The sequence below is a fragment of the Microtus pennsylvanicus genome, chromosome 4 (genome assembly GCF_037038515.1).
Source record: "Microtus pennsylvanicus isolate mMicPen1 chromosome 4, mMicPen1.hap1, whole genome shotgun sequence".
In the NCBI taxonomy this organism is placed as follows: Eukaryota; Metazoa; Chordata; class Mammalia; order Rodentia; family Cricetidae; genus Microtus; species Microtus pennsylvanicus.
In genome coordinates this window covers 109,258,114-109,280,511 of record NC_134582.1, presented here as the reverse complement: position 1 = coordinate 109,280,511, position 22,398 = coordinate 109,258,114, and the positions used below count along the sequence as shown (strand labels likewise).

General features: G+C 42.2%; 1 protein-coding gene across 1 annotated transcript in view; it reads left to right on the top strand.

Moving 5' to 3' along the window:
- The window catches only part of Vps41 (VPS41 subunit of HOPS complex), a 143,131-nt gene extending 126,076 nt beyond the window's left edge, over positions 1-17,055 (top strand). Inside the window, exons 23-29 of the mRNA XM_075970144.1 lie at positions 3,179-3,233; positions 5,279-5,419; positions 6,223-6,359; positions 13,045-13,144; positions 13,248-13,292; positions 14,655-14,734; positions 16,367-17,055. Coding sequence (XP_075826259.1) covers positions 3,179-3,233; positions 5,279-5,419; positions 6,223-6,359; positions 13,045-13,144; positions 13,248-13,292; positions 14,655-14,734; positions 16,367-16,447 — 639 coding nt within the window. The 3' untranslated portion in view covers positions 16,448-17,055. The remainder of the gene's footprint in view (positions 1-3,178; positions 3,234-5,278; positions 5,420-6,222; positions 6,360-13,044; positions 13,145-13,247; positions 13,293-14,654; positions 14,735-16,366) is intronic.
- Positions 17,056-22,398: the final 5,343 nt, after the last annotated feature.

Here is a 22,398-nt window from a genome sequence, read left to right as displayed (position 1 = left end):
GGACATGGGGCCCCTTTACCCAGATATAAATTACAATCTTTAATATCTGAATGCTCCCTCCCCAGAAATCTTTTAACATCAGAGGACTAATTCTGCCACGTCAGGCTATTTGCCTTTTCGGGGCTTGGGTAATTGCTGAAATGAATAATAATTGCAAATGGGCAACTAGAAATTTTGAAGTATTCAGGTCTACCTTATTTTGTGGGATTTGAAATTCATGCTTTGCAGCAACTCTGACAATAGTACATCAGCAGCCCGGTAAGGATGTCAGCTATTCAGTCCTAGATTTCAGGACTTAAAATCAGCACAGTTCATCAACTCAAAACTCAGTGCTAAGTTTTTTATGGAATTGTTGATTGCAAGGGAGCTCCAGACTTTGTAAGAATTTCTAGCCACTACTGCTCTTTGAAGAACAGCGCGTTCCTTCACAGTCTGTCATGCCTTCAGCCATGCTGTGCTCTCACTCTCTTGATACTGCCTCGTCTCCACAAAAGTGCCTGTAGGTGGGTAGAGGCATCTGGTACCTGGCCAGCTGAGACTGGCGGTGTGACCGAGTGGTTAGGAGCTGAGGGCAGACATGGAGGCTAGGCCTCTCACCCTCAGGTCCCACGTTCTTCACCGTGCTGAAGGATTGTATTTTCAGGTTTAAAATGCTCACTAAAATAGCAGCAGAGGTATTCTTCAGCATTGTAAACATCAAGAAAAATACAGCTGCAAATCTGTCTTTGGACTATAATTTACACATCTGATCTTATGATTTGATCATGCCTTAGAGATGTTGCAATCATTATAATCTTGGCAGGTTTATAACTGAATTGTGATCTCATATTAAACAACATTCACAAGGTGGCAGTATGTGTCCTTTGGGTGAACACATCAGTGACACAACGTGAATAAATACTAAAGGACTTAAAGCAAGGTTAACTAGGAGACATCAGAGTCAAGGCTCGGTAGAAGTCCTTGTTAAGTTGCAGCTGACAATGTTCCTCTTGCTACCCTGCAATTCCCCTATCACCTTGCTTCTATGCTGAAGCAAGAAAAAGATGTTAGAATACTACTTTTGCATCTTCTTTTTTAATCAATTTCTGTCAGTTATCTTACTTTTCACCTTTGTTTGCCCTCAAATTCCCCCTCCGTGTGTGTGTGTGTGTGTGTGTGTGTGTGTGTGTGTGTGTGTCTGTCTGTCTGTCTGTCTGTCTGTCCATCTAAAGTCTTTCTTCTGGAAGGATCATAGTGTCCGACATTTGAGAATCTAAACTAAGGATGCCACCACATTTGTATTTGTGTCAGTAATAGAAGAATTCTGTGTCCTGTGAATACTTCACTTTTATATTTCACTCAAAAACTCCTACATATTTCTAGAGTTTCATTATTTTTAAGGAGAATAATCTCAGGTGCAGTTAGACTCCATTTATAAATATTTTAATAACCTAGAAAACTCAAATTTCAAAGGCTTGCTGTTGTAGAAAGCTGTTCTCCAGTACAGCATGACCTGTTGAACCCTAGGCAGTTGTGATTCCTGGCAGGAGACCTGCATGAGGATGGGGAGATGTAACCAGTAACAGTGTCCAGGTAGTGTGCTCTGTAGGCCTAGATCATCCTTGTGGGTGTATAATCAGTTAAGATACTGACTGTTGAATATCTGAAACATGGCAAATCAGTGTAAATTAACTAGCCACATAGAGTAAGTGGTTTCCGTAATGTACCATTCCAGTGAGGCTCATTTCTGGCGTTAATGGTGTGTGTGACTTGAAACACTGTCCTGGCCTCATCCCTATTCTATACTGAGATGATGCTCTTTCCCCTATTTATTTCTTTTGTGGATACATTGATCTTTGTGATCAGACGCCACCCCCATTCCTTACTGTTTAAATATGTAGTCTGCAGGAAAATTTAAATCAAAAATCAAAATATCAAGATTAGCTCCTGCTGTTGTTTCTTAAGATAGATCACAGAATAGAAAGAAATGATTAACTCAAGCTGTTCTTTCTATGGCTTTGATTCTTATTTTCAAAACTGCTTGCCTGGCTGGTAGTTTCTAAATAACTACTTTAAATATGCAACCCAGTTAACTTGTTCTGAAATCGTTATTGTCTCCTCATTTGAAAAAATACTCATTACAGACCTACTGTGAACCCAGCATCGTGCTAAGCATAGGGCCTAACAAGCACGTGGTCCCTGCAGAGTGAAATTGAATGGCAAAAATAGTGAGTAGTTAGTTATCCTAGTGATAAAGAATTATGAAGCCACATGCAGGATGAAAATGGAGGAATAATTACAATCTGGTCCAGTATGAAGTTGTGACAATATTTGTCTCCAGTCCTTCATAGAATAGGGAGTTAGGAGTGAGGAGAAAGTTTCAGAGAGGGGACATTGCAGAGGTGGTCAGGGAGGATAACGCCATACTAGGATGGCTGGAGAAGCTTCAGGTCACCATGTAGCTACAGCAGGAGGATGGTCTGTGAGATGTGGTTCCCTAGTGAATAGTACCTGATTCAGGTGCTACCTCTCTGTGGAGCTTGTCACAGGAGTATGGCATGAATTAGTGTCGTCACTCCATACACATAGTCCTCCCTCTGCACTGTGCCAGTCGTGGGAAGACATGGTCATTTCTTGTCATCCTTTTTGTGCCCAAGAGTCTGAGGTAGACTTGATGTCTCTTTTCTGCTTCATGTTTCATGGCACCTTTGTCTCCTTAAGTGTTGTCCTTTCATGTTATTATTATCCTCACCTTTGCTCCCTTGGTTCAACCTGATCCTTCAGCATCTAGCAGGTAGAACAAAGTAAATATATGCTATTTGTTTTAGAGTGACCATGATTTATCAGTACACAGTGCATCTTTTCACTATGAGAGGACAAATACACCAATGACTATAGATGAGATTGGAAGCAATGGTATTAACTCAAGCATCTAGAAGAGAGAAAGCTTTGCTCACTGTTTCTGCTGATGAAACACTGTGTGGCTTCGTGGGCTCTCAGTTCAGCTCTGTAGATCCTAGTAACTCTGAAAGGTGAATGGAAACAAAGAGCCACAGAGATGTGTTTTCTTTTGTTATATATTTTTTAAGGAAAACAGTGAAAAGTTCTTCCAAGTTTGTAAGTATCTTTAAGTGGCTCTCTTAATGTTATTCTCCGTCTCTGTAGTCCCTAGTAACATTTCTCCCTGCTTTAACTGAAGGCTCTTGAGATCTGCCAACAAAGAAACTTTGTAGAAGAGACAGTTTATCTCCTGAGTAAGTACATTTGTTTATTTTAGTCCCATAAGCATAGAAGTGGGGGCAGGGGAAGATTTGTCATAATATGTGTAAAAATGGACACAGATTTGAGAACAAAGTGACAGACATTCAGGCCTAGTGTGTATAAAATTGTAACACATGGAAAAGGAGAGTCCTAAGCCCAGTAGCGTAGGAAGACTTACTAGAGCCATGCTTCTAAAGAACATATAGCAAATGTGTGATTTAAAAAATAAGCAAAAAAGCAAGCAAAAATGTATCATATTACACAATACATTAAAATTGTAGATGAGCTGACAGATTTGGTTTTGTGGCTTTTGGAGATTTTTTTTTCCTCCTTTAGTTTATAATTGGCTTACATCACCACACACTGATATGAAGTAATTCCTGTTTTCAAAAGTTACATTTTTAATAATTAGAATATGGTGCTTTAGAGCAAGAGGAAAGCTTCATAATATACTGTAGCTCTCACTACTCCCTTTTCGTGTGCTGCCCACCTCCAGACATGGCAGAGCAGGGGTGCCATGGGTACCATATACTAGAAAATTAGACTTGTCTGTCTTCCAGAGTGCATGAGAGCCAGGCAGCTTTTACTGTGGATTTTCTGAGGAAGCTGTGCAGGTGCTGGAGACGCACAGCATAGACTAAATGTGAGCATCTCTCTGGCATCAATTCCCTGCCCACCTGCCGTGCTTCTCACACCACAGCCTTCTTCCACACACCACTCACTGTCATCGGCTCCTTCGGCCTTTGTTAACCCAAGTCTCTCAGTCTTCTGTATGGAGTAGCAAACTCATGGATGTTCAGCGTCAGCCCTAGAACTGCCCAGTCGTGGGATCTGCTTTCCTTAGGAGAAACATTTGAGGCTGTATTTTCTGCATGAGCACAGTTTGGGGCTTCTCCTCACACCTTCAAATAGCTTGTCTGTTCATTTACTTCTTTTGACTGTGATCCAACAGGAAGTATCTGAATTCATCTTTATGTCTTAGGAGCAGTAGATGACTTAATTCATGACCCTTTACTGGTCCCTACGTGGAATAAGGGACAAGGGTAAATGTAGTAAGCCTCAGGCAGACAGTTGGCCTCTACTGCATAAGGCCTTCCACGTGAGCTCTAATAGCAGATTGTGAAAATTAGTAAGCGCCCACAGGTTAGTGAGCAGAAGAGGCACAATGATTTCCAAGTTTTTTAAAGTCTTAACTGTATCAGAATTTTCAAAAAAATTTACACGCCTGTGAGAAGGAAGGCAGAATGCAGTCAACCCAGCTCGAACTCCAGCTGTATAATTCAGTGGCTGCATGAGCTTCCCAAGTTACAAATACTGTGTTTCCTCTTCCATTTAAAAAAACTAATAAGTAATATTAAGCCAGGCATGATGATACATCCCTTTAACACTAGCACTCAAGAGGCAGAGGCAAGCAGATCTCCGTGGGTTCAAGGTCAGCCTGATCTACATAATGAATTTCAGGCTAGCTAGATCTACACAGTGAGGCTGTCTCAAAATAAAGGAAAAAATGTTTCAAAATATTCAGTGTTTTTTAAGCTGGAGAGATGACTCAGCAGTTAAGAGCATTTACTGTTCTTCCAGAGGGCCCAGGTTCAATCCCTAGCTATTACATGACACATGGTAGTTTTGCCACTCTGGATCTAGGGGATACAGTGCCCTCTTCTGGTCTCCATGAACAGTAGACATGTACATGGTACATGTACATACATGCAACTAAGACACTCCTACACATAAAGTTAAATAATAAAATTAAATAAAAATTAAAAAATTAAAGTTGAGACTTGGGTAAAGCATCCTGCCTAGAATTATAGTGAGAACAAATGATGTCATTCACATAACAACATCCAGTGAACACTCCACACAACAGCATGAGCATTCAATAAATAGGAAGTATTTATTTGACTGTCAAAACAGGAAATTCTTGTGTTATGTAAGAAAGTCAGCTTTATTCTTCTTTGAAGCTTTGTAAACCAATTAAGAAATGTGCTGTTTCTTTTTTAAATGAACAAAGTATCCCACACTTCCTCACCCCATCTAGGCCGAATGGGAAACAGTCGAAGTGCCCTCAAGATGATTATGGAGGAATTACATGATGTTGATAAAGCAATCGAGTTTGCCAAGGAGCAAGATGATGGAGAACTCTGGGAAGACCTGATTCTGTATTCCATTGACAAACCACGTAAGCAGAGAAGCCATTTGATTGTAAAGCTTCTTGTCAGTATGTATTATAACCCGTTATGTGAGGAAGAATTATCTCAGGGTACACTAGGCTAAAATTATGGCCAGGTGGGTTGGTGGAGAAGTTTGATCCCTAGGTCCCACATGGTAGAAAGAAACTGCCCCTTAGGTTGTCCTCCAACTTCCACACACGTACACACAGTGGAATGCATTCTCTCTCTCTCTCTCTCTCTCTCTCTCTCTCTCTCTCTCTCTCTCTCTCTCTCTCTCTCTCTCTCTCTCGCACACACACACACACAAAGTATAAATCAATGTAAGTGAATAGGTAGACGAATGAAATAATGTTTTGATGGGAAAGCATCCACAATGAATCCAGCAGTGAAAGTACTGGGGATTCTTACCCATCCCATGTAGAAAGTTCAGAACCTCCTGACTCTGCAAGCCTAAGGGTGAAATTAGTCCTTCAGAGTGTAATTTCACTGTAAAGTGGAAGGGTTCTTGAGAGTTTAGAAATTCACATTTTAAACACTTTTCTTAAAGGAAATAGGTTGTTATTTTTGATCTAAAGTTGAATGGTGAACAAATACAGTGCTTCCTAATATTGCTCATGTGGTTTTTATTTGTTTAAGTGGGTGGTTTTTTTGTTTTTGTTTGTTTGTTTGTTTTTCTAGATAGGGTTTCTCTGAGTAACAGTCCTGGACGCCCAAAATTTTGCTTTCTCAACCAGGCTAACCTTGAACTCAGAGATCTGCCTGCCTCTGCCTCCAAAGTGGCTCATGTGTTATTTTGCATGGTGTTTTGTAGCATTTATTACTGGCTTACTAAACAACATTGGCACACATGTGGATCCGATTCTACTAATCCATCGTATAAAGGAAGGAATGGAGATTCCCAATTTGAGAGATTCCTTGGTTAAAATTTTGCAAGATTATAACTTGCAGGTAAGTATCCTTAGACAAAGGATCATGGGAGTTAGCAGATTCATCCTTTTCTAAATAAGTGTTTCTAAGCCACTTAGATGTCAGACCGCAATTCACTGTTTGGAAACCTGTTCAAATAGAGACACTGAAAACATCTCAACTTAGGAAAGCCATTTGATTCCTCAGTCACCTCCAGTTTTTCTCTTGAGGAAGCGTATTTTCACTTAGGTGATAATACAGGGTAGTATTGAAGAGGGCACAAGAATACTTACAAAGAATAATTGAACCAGTCACAAAATATAGAGAAAATAAATATTGTGTGTAGTTTGGGAGAATGAGATATATTTTTAAACACTCAAGTAATTTTCCTTGCAACCATTGAAGGACTCCATTGCCTGGAACATGCTTAAACACAGGATCTAACGAGCCTTTGTCTGACTGGCACACTGATCCTGCTTTATTTGTCCTTTAGTTCAAAATTTGTGTTAAAAAGAATGGAACCTGCTATATATAAATAATTAACACACTAGTTACTGAGCATCCTATCTTTTCTCTTTATAAGACTAAACAGTGAGTATGTTTCAGAATCCAAGTAGCATCCTTAGGACTCAACTGTTTACTTTTAAAATGCAGACCATTCTCCCTACAATCACTTGGAAGTGTTTTTGTTGTAGTAGATGAACTCACATTCCTGGAAACAGCAATGCGTTGTCCAGGTTGTAGGAAGAACATTGTGATGCAGATGGGTCATGTCACCGGTCACTGGGAAGGGTGTAAGATAGAGGACTGCCTGCTGAACTCAGGGAAATGGCACCAACAGTCAGTGAGAAAATGTGCGGGAGTGGCCGACCAGGAGGGACAATGGTTGTCTCTCTGGAGAGTAGTCCTGTTACTGTAACATTTCTGTAGCTCCAGTGAAGGTGTTCAAAGAGGGTGGGGTTAACGTGGTCACAGAAGAATTAGGTGGGAAATTGAGATGCCAGGAACTTATGGAATCAACCAAATTGACTCTGAGAAAGGCTGGTACAGGCAAGGGGGACTACAAAGGAAATTCCAGCATTCTGTGGTCCTCAGAGAACTGTGAGATGACTAGAAGGAGCAACTTGAAAGAGGTGGGGTTTTTCTTCCCTAGAGGGAGGTGGACAGCCTAGAACCTTCTCTTGGGAGCACTGCATAGGAGATAGATTAGTTGAGGCAGAAAGACTGAGGGCCTGTTCTGCAGAGCCTGACCTTATGCTGGTGTTTATGGACAGTGGCCTTGGAGGTTTGTAGAGGACCCCGGAGAGATTATTTGAGAGAGAGAGAAAGAAAAAGAAGAGAGTAAGAATCTAGGAACCAGCTAATATGGAGAAGCAGGAGAAGAGAAGCACCTGCTTTTTTGCAGTTCCCCAGGAACTGCACAACAGTAATCCAGACTAGGAAGCCCATCGCAGGCTTGTGAGTGGGCTCTGGGGGAAATGGGGCCAATAGTCGACCTTAGAATACCCTGGATGTGATACTGATAGTACCCTCCCCTTTGGTGGGCCTGACTTCCTGAGGTAGAGTAAAATATGCTCAAGGCTTCAAATCTGATGTATAAAAAGTGTTTTGGACCACTGTGATACCTCTACCTGACAGTGGATTCTTAGACTGGTGCTTGGACATGGGTCTCTGGGGTGAAGCCATGCTTCCGATACCAGCCCTGGAAATGCCAGCAGAAGCGCCTGGCACACCCTCCTTGTGTTCCTCTCGTGAAACCTGCAGTCTCACTATTCATCCACTTTCTATGAACAAATTTGCAGGTTCTGAGCCAGCTGAAAAATACAAAGCATGAGATGTAAAATGAACATTTAACATAAAAAGGATCCCCTGAATTGGTGCCTTCCCCTCTAGATTATAAATGCGCAGAGAGCTTTCCTTATACCATGTAAATGTGCAGTTGGGTAGCGATTTAAGGAGACCCAGAAGTCTTCTGCCAGTGCCTCCAGAGAGCCATGGTTATCCATCAGTACCTGGATAGAACAGCTACTCAGAGGGAGAGGAAGGAATGGGGAGTTGAGGGCAGACCCACAGAAACTATCACACTAGGGCTGGCCCAGTGGAGAGCACAGGCCCCAGTGGAGATGCCAAGAAAAGCTGCAGTTCCCAAAAGTGCTTCCGACTCATTGAAGAAGACTTTAGATCTCTCTTCTTCTTCTTCTTCTTCTTCTTCTTCTTCTTCTTCTTCTTCTTCTTCTTCTTCTTCTTCTTCTTCTTCTTCTTCTTCTTCTTCTTCTTCCTCTTCCTCTTCCTCTTCCTCTTCCTCTTCCTCTTCTTCTTCTTCTTCCCTCTTCCTTCCCTTCTCCCTCTCCCTCTCTTCCTCCCTCTCCATAGGAAGAGCTGCTCATTTTTATCAGTGGTCATTTGTTTATCTTTTTTGCCTAAGCATCCTATTGTGATCATCATAAAAATATCCCGGGTCTCTTTGAAGCCATTGGCAGTTCCCGGAAGATTTTCACAGACATGCTTTTATTTTATTATATCAGTCTTTATTTTTTTGTTTCATAGAACTATATTTCATGTTTTCATTTATAATAGAAAAGTACAATCCCCCATAAGTCTTCCAAATTTAAGGGAAGTATTACAGGCCAATGAATTTTTAGGAATCCTATGTATGAGGTAATGAAACCCTAGTGTGATGAAACCCTTCAGACATAAAGGTCCAGAAGGATTTCTCACTGGTGCTCCCATACACTTTCTCAGTGCACTGAGGTCAGAGAGGAGGCTTACAGTGTAGTCATGTGGGCCCTGAAATGTGGAGTCAGCTGTTATTTGAAATGGGAGGGAGGGAAGGAGGGAGGGAGGGAGCTGTGAGGAAACTTAACAGCTCTTCTGATGTTACCATTTCATACTTCCTGACAACAGCTCTCTTCAGCAGGAAGGTAGCGGAGTTGAGCGTGTTCACAAGATACCCGTGCAGTTAGGGAAGTGGAAATCAGCGCTTTGGTCACTAGTCACTTTGTTTATGCCAGTCTTATTGACAGACGTTTTAGGTTCATAGCGGGCCTCTAATTAGCATTAGTCTTATTGCTCAGAGTAGACTAAGACTCCCAAAGGTGAGTGACCCGCTGGCATGTCAAGATACTGAACTAATTTTAGGCTCAGGCCCTGCGAGGGAATGTCATGCCTTTTCCTCTAGGACTGCATCAGCTCTAACAGGTAATCCGTAAAACGTTTGCCAGTCAGGACCACTTCCTGACTTCCCTCTGGAGAAAAGACAGTAGGCCTGTTCCTCAGGAAGCAGGAAGTGTGGGGACCGAATCCTTGTTGAGAGCAGAGGCCCAAGCTGTCCAGGTCGTCATGTGATGTGCAGTGAGTCATTTTCCACCTGAGGTCTCTTTTCCCTGATGCTCCCTAGTCATTCCAGGTCTACAAACAGATTTCCTGCATTTACATTTGCTACTTAAAATCGAAGACACAGTCAGTTTAAGACACAGTCAATTTGCCTGCCCTTTGAGGAGGGGGCATGAATTTCTTTTTCACTCATGCATTATCTAATCTCTCTGTTTTTCCTGACATGGTTTTTAAACTTGCAGATTTTGAAATAACCTTTTGAGACCAAATGGACTTTTTTTTCTTTGCAGATGATTTGAGTTTGATATTACCACCACATTTAAGTGACACAGGTGACCTGTACCAGCCAGTCATCACTTCCTTGATCCTTTTAGTTCATATGTACTCTGTGTTATTATGAGTTAAATACAGACATGATTTTTAAAGTCTTTTTAAACTGAAAACTAGACCTTCACATTTATCTTATGCATTTTATTTCTCTCTGCACTTAGTCGTCTTTGGCAGTAATCCAACACGAGCAAAGCATTCCAAGTAGAAGTCCCATGACACCAATGACCTCAGGACGAGGCTGGAAGTGAGAAAACGCATGGGGCTTGGAAGCCAGCTAGCTGGCAGCCATTTGCTTTCTAAGGACAAGCACATGCAAAGTGAATAAGGCAAAGCCAGCAAAATCCCAGTGCTCAGAGCCTTTTCAAATAAAAACTGCAGAAACTTGGCAGTTTTTCTGGCACGTTCCCCACAGCAGCTGTTTCTAAGGAGCCGTAGCTATTTCTCTGATGTGTGGTTCTTTATTGCTTTGTGAAGTATCTGTGAGACTACAGTTTTGCTTTTACTTGGAATTATTATCCATGGTGATGTGCTTTGGAGGAATCAGAAAAAAACTATGGAGCAGATCTAAGGTCTCACGTAGGTTGTCAACACCAAAGAATGTCCTCATCTAACTTCACCATAGCATAGGGATGGCTCATTGATCACACAGCTGCAGCTTGCTTCTTTAAAACAGATGAAGGGGAAGTGGAGAGGAACAAGGGTGGTGGAAGGGATAGAGGAAGAAGTTGGTCCTTAGGTGTGGATAATCTGGGAAAAATAGAAGGACCTTCCATATGGAAAAAGAGCTTCTGAAAAGATAATATTTTTCCGTCTGAGAACTGTCAATAAATATTTTTTTTGAGAAAGAAACTAGTGTTATGAAGCAGAGAGAAGGCTGTGGTTTATGTTGGATGGAGTTTTTAAAACAAGAAAGGTTAGTAAGCAGGGTTGGTAATCGTATTCTCCTGTTAACCAAGTAAAGCTGTTTTGGTTAGATCGTGGCCTGTCTCTTTAATACCATGATCTCTCAAAGAGGCCAGATCCCACTGCCTGGAAGCTCTCCCTACTGTGCTGTGACTTTATAGCTCCTTACCTGTCTTGCCCTGGTACCTGACTCCTTCATGTTCCTTCAAGTAGGCCAGTCTGGACTAAATCGTGTGGTGGAGAACTTCCACCACCTTCTCCCGAAAGGAAACAAGACTCAGATATTTGCCTTTGTTTGGGGATTTTTCATGGCTCTCCTCTGCCGCCAACCCTACCTTATGCATTAAAGGGAAGGCTCTTCTTCCTCTTGAGACTTCATTCATGTCGTTGTCCGTGATACAATGAATTGTCCCTTTCTTATATTCTTCCCATCATAGCTCATGTGGTCACAATGCCCTTTTCTTTTCTTAATGAAGTTCATTCCTGTGTCAGCTCCATATATGAACAAACATGTCTTACCTCTCTCTTTCTTCTATTCAACAGTTCAAACTGATGTTCATTTCTGAAAATGATATCAGAGGGAACCAGCACAGCAAAGAGACTGCTTGTACAACGGAGTACTGTCTGTTTTCCTTCACTGGCCTTGGTTGCCCTAAACTATTGTAGATATTGAGTGCAAATGACCATTCTGACCATGGACAACTCATTTTCTGTTAACTACCTTACTGGCATCGTGCCAGTGACAATTTGAATGCGTCCATATTTTTCTGGCTTAGAGCTGTGGGTTTTGATCAAATTGGGCAGAAAGTATCACTGTCGTTTTTCTTCTCATGGATTCTTGACTCTTGAAACTGAAAATGTTCCTAGCAGATGTGAGCAGGCAGGTTGTACCTGCTGTGAAAACGCAGTCCTGGGGGAAGAGTTCTCAGCCGTTAGGCTTTGCTGTTTTCTTTGCAACCTGTGGGCTGTGCCTGCCATCCTTTCTTGCCCTGGCCGTCTACCCTGGAGAGTGACACTCTGCTCCCTGAGACCTGTGCCAGAGGAGCTCAAACCGAGTTTATTGTTTTTTTATTGGACGGCAACAGCTTCCTGTAATTGCAAGTCAATTTTCAGAAAGTTTACTAGCATCAATATTTTGTAAATGTCTTTCTTGATGTGTTGTTTTTCTTCCTTTTCCTGTATGTTATATGATTTCTGTTTATTTGAAGCTTTAAAAGGTTACATTTCTAGTATGATCTGACAGGGAAGTTAAGTCTAAGCACTGAGGTGCACACCTGTAAACCTAACATTTGGGAGATTGAGTCAGGAGGATTCCTGTATAGTAAGATACATTTTCATAGAAACATTGAAAAAGAAGGAGGGAGGCTTTCCACAAGTCCTATCAAAGTGAATACAGAATATTAAAATCATGTAGTTTTGCTTGTCACACCCAAATATGGAAGCCACAGGGGCAGAGCTGTAGTCGTCAGTTCTGGTCCTGAATATGTCCCGTCATGTAAGCTGGGCAGCCTCTGACTGGATTCCACCAGAGCTGATGTTCTCGTGGTTTACATTGCATGTGGTTGCCATGGAGGACTGTGGTTGCTTTCCCCACTCCCATTCCCAGTGGTGCGAATTTACACCTGGGGCCGAAAATCACACGTCTAGGTTTAGAGCTGACAATGACCTCACTGTGAAGAAAGCCAAGGGCACCAGAGCACTTACAGTGACCCACAAGCACAGGCTTCTCTGCGCGCTTCTCATCTGCACCTAATGCCTTGCCCACGACGGACCCAGTGTGTTTGTCAAAGAGCAGATGGGTTTATTAAGTGGGTAGATGGCTTTGGAATGACAGGTTTTCCATCCTGTGCAAAGATGTGAAGGTTGAACTCCATGAATCATGCAAGAACCAAAGTGCCAGCAAGCAACCACACACAAAATTCAAAAGCCTGTAAGATAATGGTAGGATTTCAGTGCGGGGTCTTTTTAAGACTTTGGGATTTGTACTTGATTTTACTAATGCCACCATGTGGTCATAAAAACAAATAATGCCTAGCTCACTTGACAAAGTTTGGCAGGCAAGAGAACCAATAAGTGCCTCTGACATTTTCTGATTCCTCGGTTAGACACTCTTGATACTTGAATTGCTAAATGGTCTTTTCTTTTTAAACATGTACACTAGATTCTGCTTCGGGAAGGCTGCAAGAAAATCCTCGTTGCTGACTCTTTGTTGTTACTGAAGAAAATGCACCGAACCCAAATGAAAGGAGTTCTGGTCGACGGTGGGTAAAGCTGAAGGAACATTCAGAACCGTGTGCCATGCTTTCCAGAGAGGCCAGGCAAACGGAAATGTGCTTAACCTGCAGTGTGTGTGTTTTCTTACAGAAGAGAATATCTGTGAATCGTGCCTCTCTCCCATCCTCCCAACAGGTAAGATGCCTGCGGGGGAAATCATTTCCCAAACACGTGTTCATGATGGCTGGAATTGAGATTCTGAAACTGGCTAATGAGTGCCTGAAAAATTGTATGACTTTACAGTTGAGGAAGGGTTTCAGCCCCTTCCCTGCTCCTGTGAACGCTGATGCTGCTGACTACAGAGCAGGGCATATCAGTATCTGGGAGCTTTGCAAGAACCCACAGTGCTGGCCCCCTGGGGCTCAGAGTTCCCAGGAGTGTGGGCCTGAAAGCTGGTACTTCTAACAAGGTGATGCTCCTGGATCTGGTTAAGGGCCCTTCTTTGAGATTCTTCAAAAGAAAAGAAAAGTGAAAACTTAACCATCCATATATTTTAATTTTTAGGGGAAAGCCCACATGTATATCTGGGGATCAGTTGATGAGCCCTTCATCTTGACTGTAGTTTTAGGCACCCAGACCATAGCCCACCTTGGTGAAAACAGTACTCATCCTCACTGAAAGGTAGAGGCTTCTGTCTCTGTTTCTTGGTAGAGCTTCATACATAAGAAAAGGTTCTTTATTGAAAGAACATTCTGACATGAGAAAAGACGCTCCTGGTTTGAAAGTAGAAATCAAAGCATAGTGGTGAGGATAATTAATATACAGATCAGCATGGAAGAGCACGAAGGTGTCGCTGCTCAGTACCTGGTGTTAGGAAGTATTCAGTAGGAAGTGCTCCATAGCACAGAAACATGGGGAGTCATTTCACACAAGCTCTGTTCCCGAAGGAGCAGGTTTAGGTTTTAAGTGCTTCTCAAACCATGGTACTTTATGTGGCATTTCAGGGGAACAGGGTCATGGATGTCTCTATAAAGTTATATCCTCAGCTTCTCCTGTGGAGGGCACTAGGTCTTATCAGAACTAATCTAAGCTGGCTATACAGCAGAAGCAGATGACAGGACCTGATCAAACAGAAGTGTAGTAAATGCAGAAAGCCTGGGGTCCTGACCCAGTTCAGCCTCAGGCCTCAGTGAGAGGTCTTGGCAAAGGTAAGGTGAACTGAAACATTTTATCAAGTTACACACTTGATTTCAGCATGGGGTCATTGGAGTTGTGGTCAGGACACACAGAGACACATACATTATAGTTTTTCAAATATACATCACTATTTTTGCTGTGAAATTGTCCTGCACTGATCATTTGGTAACTGATGCTGAGACCAAACAAGTAACCTGTAAACTATAGTTCATACAAAGGGCACCTCACCCCTCAAGATTCTTTTGTAAGGAAGCCTCCTCAAATGCAGCCTCTTGCTGAGAAAACCGTTCAAGGCTGGGTGAACCAGTTCTAAGTCTGTCGGATGCACTGAATTCTCCTTTTGTCCTGAACCCCTTGCAGATGCAGCTAAGCCCTTCAGTGTGGTGGTCTTCCATTGCCGACACATGTTTCACAAGGAGTGCCTGCCCATGCCAAGCATAGTAAGTTGTCAGCCCAACACCTGCCAGCTAAAAAGAAACAGATCGCATCAGAGTTCACAGCTAGAATCCGTCATCCTTACGGCTCTGGCTTTCTTAATTCTAGTAGTCAAGACAGTTGGTCCTGTACTTTTTGCTAAATTTATAAATTCTGCGTCCATCCCTTCATCCAACCTTTCTTCAGCAGCATTGGATAAAGGCTACATTGTAATAAATGTAGAGGCTTTTCCTTTCTTGTCTTTATTTCCTAAACAAAACAGTGTTACAGTATTACATTGTATTCAGTATGGTAAGTAATTGGAGATGTTTTAAACATATGGGGGATATGCATAGGTTATGTGCCTTTATATGTAAAGGTGTTCTAATTTTCTGTTACTTTCATAAAACACTAACAAAACCCTACTTGGTCAGGAGAGGGTTTTTTACTTAAAAGTTGCAGTCCATCATGGAGAGATGCCAAGGCAGGAATGTAGAGGCAAGAGCTAAAGCAGAGGCCATGGAAGAACAAGGATAATTGCTTGGTCAGCCTGGTTTATTATTTAATCTGGGACCACCTGCCTAGGAAGAAGTGGTACTGCCTGTAGGACTTGACTCTCCCACATCAATTATTAATCAAGAAAGTGTCCTACAGACTTGCCTACAGGCCCCTGTAATAGAGGCAGTTCTCAACTGAGGTTCTCTCTTCTCTGGTGACTCTGACTTGTATCAAGTTGAGGAAAAAAGATTAAGAGCCTAAACCAGAACAAAAGGAATTGAGTCATCTGTGGACTATGGTATCTGAAAAGGGTCCTGGAATCTTCTCTGGGGTTGCCCTTTCTCTCTCTCTCTCTCTCTCTCTCTCTCTCTCTCTCTCTCTCTGTCTCTCTCTCTCTCTCTCTCTCTCTGTCTCTCTCTCTCTCTCTCTCTCTCTCTCTGTGTGTGTGTGTGTGTGTGTGTGTGTGTGTGACATAGGCTCTATTGACTTTGCAAATGTGAAGTATACAGTATACTCTAGTTACCGTAAAAGCAAACGCACTTGAGTGAATTCATGCTAATGACTTGATGGCTACTGGGCTGTGGCTGTCCTGTATGGTAGAAAACACTTTGAAGCTATTGGCCTTTTCTCAGCCTGCCTTGATGGCATGGTGCTGTTACTCCCAAGCTGCACCAGGCTGGTTCTGCTGTGCTGCCCTTTTGTTTTGCATGTGTTTGTATGCACACGTGGAGGCCAGAGGACTACCTCAGGTGTCGTTTCTCAGGAGCTGTCCTCTTTACAGCAGTGTCTTCTCACCAAGTCGTCCAGGCTGCCTGACCATTTAGCCCAGGGACCCACTGGCCACATGTGTCAGCCCTGGATTATAAGAACATGCCTCCACATCTGGTTTTGGCTTTAGTTTTAACATGGGTTCTGGGGCTTCATCTCAGACTCTAATTCTTTCTGTTTACCAGCCGAGCCATCTCCCAGCTCTCTGATGTCCTTTGGGTTGCAGGGTAACAGGAGGGTGTGACCTGTCTGAGCTAAAAGTCTTCTTCCGAGCAAAAAATGATACTTAATCGCTTCAAAGCCCTGGGCCCTCTGAATGGTGCAATAATCAATCATATTTCTGGATGTGAAAGGAGACAGCTTTTTAACCCGTGCATTTGATTTCTTTTCAGAACGCTCCCGCACAATACTGTAACATCTGCAGTGCTAAGAGCCGTGGACCCGGAAGTGCCATCCTCGACATGAAGAAGTAGTCCTCCCTGCCTGCCATACAGCATGCCATTTGCAGCTCTGCTCCAGGTGGCTGGTGGGCCGCAGCAGCCGTGTTGACACCAGTGCTGTCCGGGGCTAACATGCGCTCTGCATCAGTTGCCTCTCTAGACCTACCGTCCAGAAACTTATTTTTGTCGCTGATGGAGAAGTCAAGGCTGTTCCGTGCTGTGAAACATTTGGGTTTATAATCAATGTTTCATGGTTTTTTTATTTCGTTCATTTAGTTAGTAATTGAAAACCTAAATCTCAGAGTCGACAATGACATTGTGACTTATCACAGCACCAGGCCGGAAGTGCACTACTGAGAACTGCCCCAGCTGTCTGAGGACTTTGCAGGTGCAGTCAGCCAGAAGCTCTGCTGAAAACAATTCTGGCATTCCTGGCTTCATTGTTTATATATCATCAACTGTGGTTAGCTTCCTGAAACACTGAAAACTGTCACTCATTCAGTGACCTATGGGATACCATTACCTGATGTCCTGCAACTTTATGTTTGCTACTTACATGCTGTATGTTCTTACAGTAGAGTAATCTTATCAGGTATTCAGTGTTTGTTGAATGAATAAATGATGTCCTTCTCATTGTGAAACCTCTATTGCATTGCTAGCAAACCAGTATCCTGTAAGGAATAGAAGTGAGTTTGGGCACCTCAGTGTCTGATGAGTTGTGCTGGTTGAAAGTCAGCAGGAATCCAGTGATTCTGTCAGAGCTAGGAAGACTCTCCAGAGCAGTGGGAGCTTGAAATGCCAAGGATGGGCTCAGAATGTACCTCACTGCCTCTGAGGATGGGCCATGGATGGGCCTCACTGTTTCCAAGGATAGGCCAGGGATGTTCCTCACTGCCTCTGAAGATAGGCTAGGGATGTGCTTCACTGCCTCAACTTTTCATTGTTTGTAGCACAAATTCTAATTGCTCTTAATAAAAGTAGGGGATGAAAGCTGAAGGATCAGAGAAGCAGAGCAGCCAGCCACTAGAGTTCTTACCTGTGCCAATGCACAAACCAAAGGGTGGATCCTGTCCTTAGACTGACTGCTGCTCAGACTGCAACGCTCCTAATGGCATGCGATCCCAAGTGCTGGGATCTTCTTTGTGTGAGCTCTTTTTATCTTTTAGATTGGATCAGTTTTGTGTAGCCCAGAGTGGTTGTGAACTAACAGAGATCTACCTGCCTGTCTTCTGAGTCCTGGGATTAAAGGTATGTGCCACCACTGCCTGGCCTTTAGTGAGTTTGCTCAGCACTCTGATCTGCAGGCAAGCTTTACTTGTTTAAACACATATACACACCCCCCAAAAAAACATTGTTCATAACTTTCCTAATTTAATGTAAAGATTCTATTTATTGTTATCACGTGCTTTGCTGTTTGGAGCAGGTGCATGTTCAGAAAATTCTCACAGAACTTATTCACAGAGGAAGCTAATTTCAACACATTTTTCTTCTGAGGTAAATTACACTAATGACTAGATCACATTTAGACAATAATCCCTAAGTACTAAAAAGAAATTAGTAAGATGTTTTCATTTTAAGTAACTGAGCCGAGATGCAAAAAAATCAAGTGTGTTGATTACCTTCTTCAAAAATAACCGTTAAAATCTTCAAAACAAGATTGTGTTGTAAACAGAAAACACAGGCCTGCCTTTCTGGATGACTTTTCCTTTTGAACCAACTGTGGCGAATGGTTAGAGTCAAGGGTAATCCATCCTTTCCATTAGTTTTTACTTTATAAAGATTTAAATAAAACAAAATAATCAAAATGGTAGTCATATCACCTTTGTAATATGTAACCATTCTATTAAAAACAGATCTGAAGGACTAAAGAAATATTTCAGATGTTAGGAGCATTGGCTGCTCCTCCAGAGGACCTGGGTTCAATCCTCAACACCCACATGGCGCCTCACAACTATCGTAACTTTAGTTCCAAGGGATCTGATACCCTCTTGTAGCCTTTGTAGGTAACACACATGTGTGGTACAGAGACATATATCCTTCCAAAACAAATACAGATCATTTAAAACATATTTAATAAATAAAAGATGGCTGAAGCAAGCTGGGCCTACTTGTACCGAGGAAAAGTGCCCTCTGCATGTGAATCAGCCGAGCTCAAAGTTATTTGGTGACAACAGTTTTGTTTTGTTTTATCCAGAATTATCTGCTAGTTGGTGTTCATCCTGGAAAAGCTTTTCAGACCCTGTCAGTCAGTTGTTTGGTTGTTACAGTGCTTTAGTGCTGTAAAACCAGTCTTTGTGGAGTCTCTGTTTTGTGTGGTCTTATGGGCCCTTCCACATGTCCCTTAACCAGCCTACAGCCATATGGGAATGCCAGACCACTCTCGGAAGAAAAAGGTACTGGTAAGGAGGTGTCAGTGGATGACAGAATCACTGGTGGATCTGAAGAGCAAGGAATTACACAGCCTGGCTGCCGTGGCTGCCCGGAAACCACTGCCCATTTCCACCAGAGGGCGCTGCACCCAGCAGAAAGAGTCATCATGTTGCGGAAATAAAATGTTTCCCAGTTCCAAATAGAATTCTTAATAACCTTAAGGAATGCTGGATAGGCACATATGTACAGGGAAGATGTTTTTATATGTCAAACACTGAGCCAGTTTACTGTGGTCTGCTATTAAGGCCTGGCCTGTTAACACTACATTTCATATGGTACTGAGTTTCACTTCCCATGCTTAGATTCTGCTAACGGCTGGTTTCTACAGTAAGAGAAAGGGTATTTTCCTTGTGTGGCACAGGGCTGAGTGTGATTAGGAACAAGAATGTGATACTAGGAAAAACAAGAGAGAGTGGACATCAGTCGGTATCATTTCTACTAGAATCAGCCACGTTTTCTATGCACCCAGCCCAGGGGTTCTGAGAGCAAACATCATGCCATTGTCTGTCCAGCCCTTGGGAATTCTTCTGCTCTGTGTAAATAATTGTAGGCTTTGGCTTGATCTTCATACCCATTGCAGGTAACTGTCACAACTTCTGTGTGGTGCCTCCATGAGTTTCCTCCTGTGACCTTGCCCTTGCACAGTTGCTGTCCTCTCCCACACAGTCTGCTCAGACAGTCCTCATTCGCACTGATGCTAGCACTGGCTAGAGTCATCTCCCTATGTCTGCCTCTGTCAGCTTCATCGTGGTCCATGGAGCACATGTAGTCTTGGCTCACAAAAGACTAAAGTATTTTCTTGTGGATAAATTCTGTTTAGAGTGATGTTCAGTATCTTGTGATGATAAATTTGAATAAATGAGGATTTTGATAGAGTCAGCAACTCACCTCCTAGGTTGCCTCTGTTTCTAGGTTTGTGATAGGGATGGTCTCATTGTTCCGGTTATCCACTAGAGGAAGCAGACAGTTCTGGGTAGCTCCTGTCTGTTGGCATTAACAAAGCACCATCATTCCCACCAGCCTTTCAGCACAGGCATTTGCTGCCAACAGCTTTCAGAAGTCTCCAGTCCCAACTGACTAGAGCCGTCATTCCTTGTGCTAACCCTAGTGCAATGGGAAATACAGACTGGGTAACCTGGTTGACTTTATCCATCACTATCTAAGAACCTGTGGAGATGGCTATTTGGACTAAAGGCTGCTGCTTCACAGAGGAAGCAGAAAGTGTGATGGCTTCTATTAGCTCCTCATCTGCCTGGTGTATCGATAACCTTCCTCCAAAGACAAGTAGGATCCAAGAACAAGAGGGTCAGGGCATCATCCACCCTTAATCCTGCAGCCTAGATTCTCCCACACTGCCCCAGTCCATTTGAGTTCTTGGATTGTTTGGGAAAGTGAAACTCGCTCTTATATTATTAGTTTTGTTTTGTTTTGTTTCCTTTTTTGCATCCATTCTTTATTCTATAATTTTCAGGGCTGTTGGTGCAACACAGTACTTATAGAATGAGACAGCAATGTGGGTAAATTTGAAACTTAATTCTACCTTCTCAGAAACTATGTCATACTTGAAAAAGCAACCCTGCTTCCCATTGCTGGTGTAGATCACAGGGCTAGAAGCTGAAGGAGGAAGGAAACTCAGGGAAACCTTCTGAGGTTGAGAGTGGTATTGTGGCTCCAGTACCCAGGAGGCTGAAACAGGAAGACTGTGACTTCCAGACAACAATGGCCAGAGGCTGCCTCTACAGCAGGTGCTGTCTCAAAACTAGCACCCTTTCAGATTCCTTCACTACTAAGCAGAGGAAATTGCGCCTTTGGGTAAGTGACCATTGCCCAGAGCTCTGTATAGGATGAAGAGTCCAGTGCTCTCCTCTGAAAGGTAAGAATGGAGAGATGAAGGTTTTTAGGGAAAGAACCAACCAATGTGGGTAATAAAAACATGTCTTTAAGAAAATATAAATATTCAGTTTTTGTACTTCCTTCTCTCCCAAATATTAAGTTAAGTTTATATAAAACAACAATGGTCTCTAAGTAAGTCTCTACATCCTGGGCCCTGAGAAATAAAAGGAAGGGACTAGCAGCAGAAGTCAGGATCTGGAATTGAGTGTGAACAGGTGCTCAGGCCCACAGTTACAACAAAAGATGCTAAAGTTGTTACATGGGGGGGGGGGTTGTTTGTCCCGGCCACCTGGCTACCTTACACCTGAAATAACCACACAGAAACTGTATTAATTAAAACACTGCTTAGCCATTAGCTCTAACTTCTTATTGACTAACTCTTACATATTAGTTTAGTCCATCTCCATTAATCTGTATATCGCCACATGACTGTGGCTTACCAGAGATTCTAACTGGCGTCCATCTCTGGCAGAGGATCCATGGCTTTTCTCTGATTCTGTTCTTCTTCCTCCCAGTATTCAGTTCTGTTTTCTCCACCTACCTAAGTTCTGCCCTATCAACTAAGCCAAAGCAGTTTCTTTATTCATTAACCAATGAAAGCAACACACAAACAGAAAAAACTCCTACACCATAAAGGTGCAGAGGTTTCAGCAATTCTGAGGTGGTGTCTGCAAAGAGCAACAGATTAAATACTTGAATCAGTTCTTTATAAGCATGGAAGATTTGGATGGCCATAGCTATGTCCAATTGCACTTTCATATCTGCATGGGCAGAGAACAAACTGAGTTTTCAGTTTTTAAACCAATCTTGTTTTAAAAACTACATAAATTTTGTCACAAAAATTTTTATTCTAATCTTAGTGTGTATTTTGTTTTAGACACATCTGTAAGTTTTGGGTTCTTAATTATTGGTGTAGACTATGTCTTGTCAACAAATAGATTTGCTGATGACATTAGGAATGGAAGGAGGTCACACACAATGAAGCAGAGTAACAGACACCTTATCATAATAACAATGTAACAGAAGTAAAGTGAAAAGTTCTGTAATTATGCTCAAAAAGTGGTTTGCAAAAGTAGATTGGGAAGGATGATTTGTCCAGATGTGGAAAGGGTAATAAAGCAGAAACATTTTCTTCTAGAGTCAAATTTTTCTCGGCTGGACACAGATCAGTGATTTCAGTAAGTTACTTAACATTTCTAAGCATCATTTGTCTTAAATGTACTTTACAGTATCAACTTGGGGAGACTTCAGCATCATTCAGTAAGATGATGGATAGAAATGGCTGGCTAGTACTATCAGCACAGACAGTGTTCAATTTCTGCATCTGAGGGCTGTGGATGTGGCTCAATGGCAGTGTTTTCTTAGCATGTGTGGCACTTAGGGTTTGATTCCCAATACTAAAATAAATAAAAATAAATTAATACCTCCACATCTGAAATGATGAAATGATCCCTGCCTCTACTAGAGCAAATCTATATGTTGACAAGACAGTCTACACTATTTCTACATATTTCTAGTGAAATATGGCAAAAGTGTATCTATATAACTCATAAAATTGGGTAATGAAGGAAACAAGATCATACAGAAAGAGGTTTAATTAATGTCTCCTGCCTTCAGCTTTGTGTGTGAGCTTAAAAGCCATTGTTTAGTTCCCATCAAAT